General features: G+C 39.5%; 2 protein-coding genes across 3 annotated transcripts in view; both read right to left on the minus strand.

Moving 5' to 3' along the window:
- Window positions 1-809, minus strand: part of lpcat4 (lysophosphatidylcholine acyltransferase 4) — a 16,342-nt gene extending 15,533 nt beyond the window's left edge. For both annotated transcript variants that reach the window (XM_016260643.1, XM_016260644.1), the window contains exon 1: window positions 472-809. In XM_016260643.1, the coding sequence (XP_016116129.1) occupies window positions 472-534 (63 nt within the window). In that variant the 5' untranslated portion in view covers window positions 535-809. The remainder of the gene's footprint in view (window positions 1-471) is intronic.
- Window positions 810-2,988: 2,179 nt separating this feature from the next.
- The window catches only part of cyld3 (cylindromatosis (turban tumor syndrome) 3), a 15,345-nt gene continuing 12,405 nt past the window's right edge, over window positions 2,989-5,928 (minus strand). Inside the window, exons 10-11 of the mRNA XM_016260640.1 lie at window positions 5,249-5,456; window positions 2,989-3,005 (exon numbers count right to left, since the gene is read on the minus strand). Coding sequence (XP_016116126.1) covers window positions 2,989-3,005; window positions 5,249-5,456 — 225 coding nt within the window. The remainder of the gene's footprint in view (window positions 3,006-5,248; window positions 5,457-5,928) is intronic.

A 5,928-nucleotide genomic window follows, 5' to 3' on the forward strand; every position in this document is an offset into this window, starting at 1 on the left:
ACGTTTAAGCGCTACGTTTAAGTGCTACATTTAAGCGCTACATGTAAGCGCTACGTTTAAGCGTTACATGTAAGCGTTCCGTTTAAGCGCTACGTTTAAGCGCTACGTTTAAGTGCTACATGCAAGCGTTCCGTTTAAGCGTTCCGTTTAAGCGCTACGTTTAAGCGCTACGTTTAAGTGCTACGTTTAAGCGCTACGTTTAAGTGTTCCATGTAAGCGCTACGTTTAAGTGCTCCATGTAAGCGCAACGTTTAAGCGCTACGTTTAAGCGCTACGTTTAAGCGCTACATGTAAGCGTTACGTTTAAGCGCCACGTTTAAGCGTTACATTTAGCGTTTAGTTCTGTTAAGTTCGTTCACTGCTGGGTTTAGTTTCAATGTAGCAACAATCTTGGCGGAAACTTGGGTTACCATGGTGATGTTTGTGACGTGCGCGCAGGCGAGCGCGTGAGGATGAAAGAGAGGATCTTACCCGAATCCGCTGAGCTGCTGTTACATTCACTTCATACGCGAACGGATGCGTCTTCTTCATCATCCTCCTCCTCCTCCTCCTCACCTAACGCCAAGCGAGCGTCAGTAAACCGATCAGTCGCAGCTAGCAGTAGTGAGCAAAGGAAGTCAAAGATCCCAAACAAATGGCTGGATTAAGAGTTGAGAAGGCGGTGGTACTAAAAGGAAGCTTAAGGAGTATTTGTGTGAAACGAAGCCGAACCCATCTGACAAAACACTGAAGTAGAAGCCTGGAGCTTCACGAGCTGAGCCCCGCCCACTAAACGCACGCTTGGCCCCGCCCTCTTACGCACACAGCCGTCAATCAGCGAGGCCCCGCCCACTGTCTCTCAGTGTTTCTTTATCACAAACTCTTATTAAGTACAGTTTTCACTGATTTATTATTCTTGCTGATTCTTTTACACATACATGTACATTTTTTAGGCAAGAATCCGATTTTTCTGATCGATTATAAAACCTTTAGAAAGTAAAAAATGACAGTCTCTCTCAATGTTTATCCATGTAAACGTTTTTTCTCTGGATTTTATTTATATTTATATGTATATATATATATATATATATATATATATATAATAAAAACCTATATATATATATACACATTTCAAAATGTACAATATATTTTAAATATAAAATTATTTATATATATTTCTGTCTATACTTGATCTTAAATCATTTGGCATAAATAAAGATCCCAAAATCAGTGTCTAATTGTGTCTAATTGTGTGGTTTTTGCATAAATACAATAATACCACCACCACAAACACTTCCAAACTTTAACTACAAAGACAGTGAATATTCATATTTTCTCTGAAAACTGTGTTCGGTAAAGTTTCTTCAGGCTATAAACGACAAACTCTTGTAATGGGAATCTATATTTGTAAATGTCAGATGTACTGTACAGTCAGGGGCGCCCGGAAATATAGATATTTGTCATAAAAGCCTGAAATCATGCGACGGGTCATTCATATTTCTGGCGTTTCTATTGAAAACCCTTTAGGAAGGGGAAGGGTTTTTAGAGTATCTGTCTCCCGTTAGATTCGATCTGTATGAGAAACACCTGAACGGTCCTTCTGCTGTGTTTGTGTGAGGCAGTGAAGCTTGTGGAGGATGTTTCTGTGTTTCTCTGAGAGGTCACTGACCCAGGAGAGATGCTGCTGTGCTCCAGAGGAACCCGTCTGGGCGGAGGCCCTGCTCTGCAGCATTCATCATGTGTCAGGCGCTGAGAGAGCTCACACACAGCAGGCTCGACCAGTACATCCAGCTCAGCTCAGCTCAGCTCTGCTCCGTCAGTAAACCGCTCAAGCATTCTCCTGCTCATCCAGAGAAACACTTTCCTGCTGAAACACTTCAAATAAACTAGAAAAACACATCAACAATTCTCAGAAAAAGCTGAGAAAATGAGAACAACTCCCAAACTTTGACTTGTAGTGTTTTATAACAATAGTGTTCGTTTTAATATGTATATAAACAAAAAACAATTATATGTCTTTAATAATAAATATGTCTATAATATGTCTTTCAACATGTATGCCTTTCCTATTTCCTTTAAGCTAAAATTTGACATTCAAAAAATGTTAATATGATTTTTTTTTTTAACTGCATTTGGGGTGAAATATGATTCAGATATTAACTTCACCTAAACTAAATATGAGCCAGTCTTTATGTAGATGTATTTAATATATATAAATGTAATAATTTAAGTATGCATGTGTATATATAACTAATGTACTTAACATAAATGTTTTTAATGTCTTTATAGCCTTCTTGCACTTTAAGCCAAAATATTAAAATACATTAAATATATATATATATAGAACAATTTCTTATTGTTTTGCCATTTGCATTAGAGGTGAAATATGACCCAGACATGTCTTTTAAATATAATGTCACCCAAACAAGGAATGCTTATTTTAAATATGTCTATAAGAATAAAATCTTTATATATCCTTCTTTTACATTAAGCTAAAATTGTATATTAAAAACGATATATATAGACAAAATATGAAAATATGACTCAGATTTTTATTTCACCTATGCAGACACAAAAAATCATGCAAATTTCAACAATTAAATGTGTAAAAAGTTAAAAAGTTAACTTCACCTAAACTAAATATGAGCCACTCTTTATGTAGATGTATTTAATATATATAAATGTAATAATTTAAGTATGCATGTGTATATATAACTAATGTACTTAACATAAATGTTTTTAATGTCTTTATAGCCTTCTTGCACTTTAAGCCAAAATATTAAAATACATTAAATATATATATATATAGAACAATTTCTTATTGTTTTGCCATTTGCATTAGAGGTGAAATATGACCCAGACATGTCTTTTAAATATAATGTCACCCAAACAAGGAATGCTTATTTTAAATATGTCTATAAGAATAAAATCTTTATATATCCTTCTTTTACATTAAGCTAAAATTGTATATTAAAAACGATATATATAGACAAAATATGAAAATATGACTCAGATTTTTATTTCACCTATGCAGACACAAAAAATCATGCAAATTTCAACAATTAAATGTGTGTAAAAAGTCACAGCTATAGTCAAACTTCCACTTCAGAGCAGCAAAACATTAAACAAACTTTATCAATTTGAAGAAAATCACAGAACAGATCAAAACACAAGAGATCGGCATTAACACAAATCATCAGTAGAACTATCAGCATGAGTGGGTTAAAGGTTTCATGTTAAATACACTGTGTGTGTGTGTGTGTGTGTGTGTGTGTGTCACATGACCATCCCTCCGCCCATGATCTCGTCTCTAGAAAAACAAACACAATGAGAACCATGTGAAAGCACACACAAACACGCTATGCAGACACAAAGAATCATGCAAATTTCAACAATTAAATGTGTAAAAAGTCACATCTATAGTCAAACTTCCACTTCAGAGCAGCAAAACATTAAACAAACTTTATCAATTTGAAGAAAATCACAGAACAGATCAAAACACAAGAGATCGGCATTAACACAAATCATCAGTAGAACTTAACTATCAGCATGAGTGGGTTAAAGGTTTCATGTTAAATACACTGTGTGTGTGTGTGTGTGTGTGTGTGTGTGTCACATGACCATCCCTCCGCCCATGATCTCGTCTCTAGAAAAACAAACACAATGAGAACCATGTGAAAGCACACACAAACACGAGCTCATGAATTATTCAGGCTCTGAACAGCCAGCCAATCAGACGAGTGCGTCGGGAGGAGCCCCACTGATTGACACTTGTAGACGGCCACCGCGGATCCCAGCAGATTCCCGATCAGATGCACCAGACCCTGCAGCCACTGCTGACTGGAGCTCTATGGGATTACATTTCTGCCACAATTCTGCGCGAAAGATCATATTTTGAGCGCGCAAAAGTGCGTTTTGCACGCGCGCGAACTGAGTTTTGTGGAGAAAATGTTTGTCTCGCAAAGAAGAAAGTATTTCGAGCGCATGAAAATTAATTTTGCATTTAAAATACGTTTTTGGATGTGTGCAGACCTTCTCTTTAGCGCGTGCAACGTTCCACTAGCTTGCTCACCTGATGCCCCCCTCACTGCTCTCTAAATGCCACCAGCTTGCGTGCTCAACACAACCCAGTGTTACAAGGTGCCATAATTCCAGCCAATCAGAGACCGAGGCTGCTAAATTCTGATTCACGGACACACACACACACAGACACGGACACACACAGACACGGACGGACACACACAGACACAGACACGGACACACACACACACACACACACACACACACACAGTGTATTTAACATGAAACCTTTAACCCACTCATGCTGATAGTTAAGTTCTACTGATGATTTGTGTTAATGCCGATCTCTTGTGTTTTGATCTGTTCTGTGATTTTCTTCAAATTGATAAAGTTTGTTTAATGTTTTGCTGCTCTGAAGTGGAAGTTTGACTATAGATGTGACTTTTTACACATTTAATTGTTGAAATTTGCATGATTTTTTGTGTCTGCATAGGTGAAATAAAAATCTGAGTCATATTTTCATATTTTGTCTATATATATCGTTTTTAATATACAATTTTAGCTTAATGCACACACAGACACACACACGGACACACACACACGGACAGACAGACACACACACACACACACACACACATGGACAGACAGACAGACAGACACACACACGGACCGACAGACAGACACACACACGGACCGACAGACACACACACAGACAGACACACACACACACGGACAGACAGACACACACACACACGGACAGACAGACACACACACACACGGACAGACAGACACACACACACACGGACAGACAGACACACACACACACGGACAGACAGACACACACACACACGGACAGACAGACACACACACACACGGACAGACAGACACACACACACACGGACAGACAGACACACACACACACGGACAGACAGACACACACACACACACACACAGACATGCACACACAGACAGACACGCACAAACACACACACACACACACACACAGACATGCACACACAGACACGCACACACAGATTAAAGCAAATAAAAAATTAAATAATAAAAACTAAAATAAAATAATATTATTATTAAAATAAAAAAACAATAAAATTATAAAATTATTCAATTAATAAAAATGCTTAAAAATCAAATATGAATTGTTTTATTTAATAAATATATTTAATATAATTAAAAATGAATAATACTAGATATATTTAAATATAATCTGAATTATCTAATGAAACATTACCCTCTCGGTCGGCCATGCTGTCGAAGAACAGCCAGTCCGTGGGTTGGGGTCCGTGTTTGACGAAGCTCACATAGTGACTCGTCTCGATGCAGGTGACGGCGAACAGATCCATCAGCTGCCGGGCCCCGTGAACCGGCCCTTCCCAGCAGCCCAGGGGCCCCCGCACCTCCACCGGCCGGTGCGTCTGGCGCTTCTTATGTGTGTGAACCTGACAGAGACAACAGACATGAGAGAGAGTGTGTGTGAGTGTGTGTGTGCGTGTGTGTGTGTGTGTGTGTATGTGTGAGTGTGTGTGCCTGCGTGTGTGTCTGAGTGTGCGCGTGAGTGTGTGTGAGAGTGCGCGTGAGTGTGTGTGTGTGTGAGTGCGCGTGAGTGCGTGTGTGTGTATGTGTGAGTGTGTGCAAGTGTGTGTGTGTGTGCGTGAGTGTGTGCAAGTGTGTGTGTGTGTGCGTGCAAGTGTGTGTGCGAGAGTGTGTGCGTGAGTGTGTGCGAGTGTGTGTGTGTGCGAGAGTGTGTGTGCGTGCGTGTGTGTGAGTGTGTGCGAGTGTGTGTGCGTGCGTGAGTGTGAGTGTGTGCGTGAGTGTGCGTGTGTGAGTGTCCGTGTGTGCGAGTGAGTGTGTGTGTGTGTATGTGAGTGTGTGTGCGTGTGTGAGTGTGTGTGCGTGTGTGTGTGTGTGTGT

Source organism: Sinocyclocheilus grahami, unplaced genomic scaffold (assembly GCF_001515645.1).
Source record: "Sinocyclocheilus grahami isolate Dianchi unplaced genomic scaffold, SAMN03320097.WGS_v1.1 scaffold2137.1, whole genome shotgun sequence".
In the NCBI taxonomy this organism is placed as follows: Eukaryota; Metazoa; Chordata; class Actinopteri; order Cypriniformes; family Cyprinidae; genus Sinocyclocheilus; species Sinocyclocheilus grahami.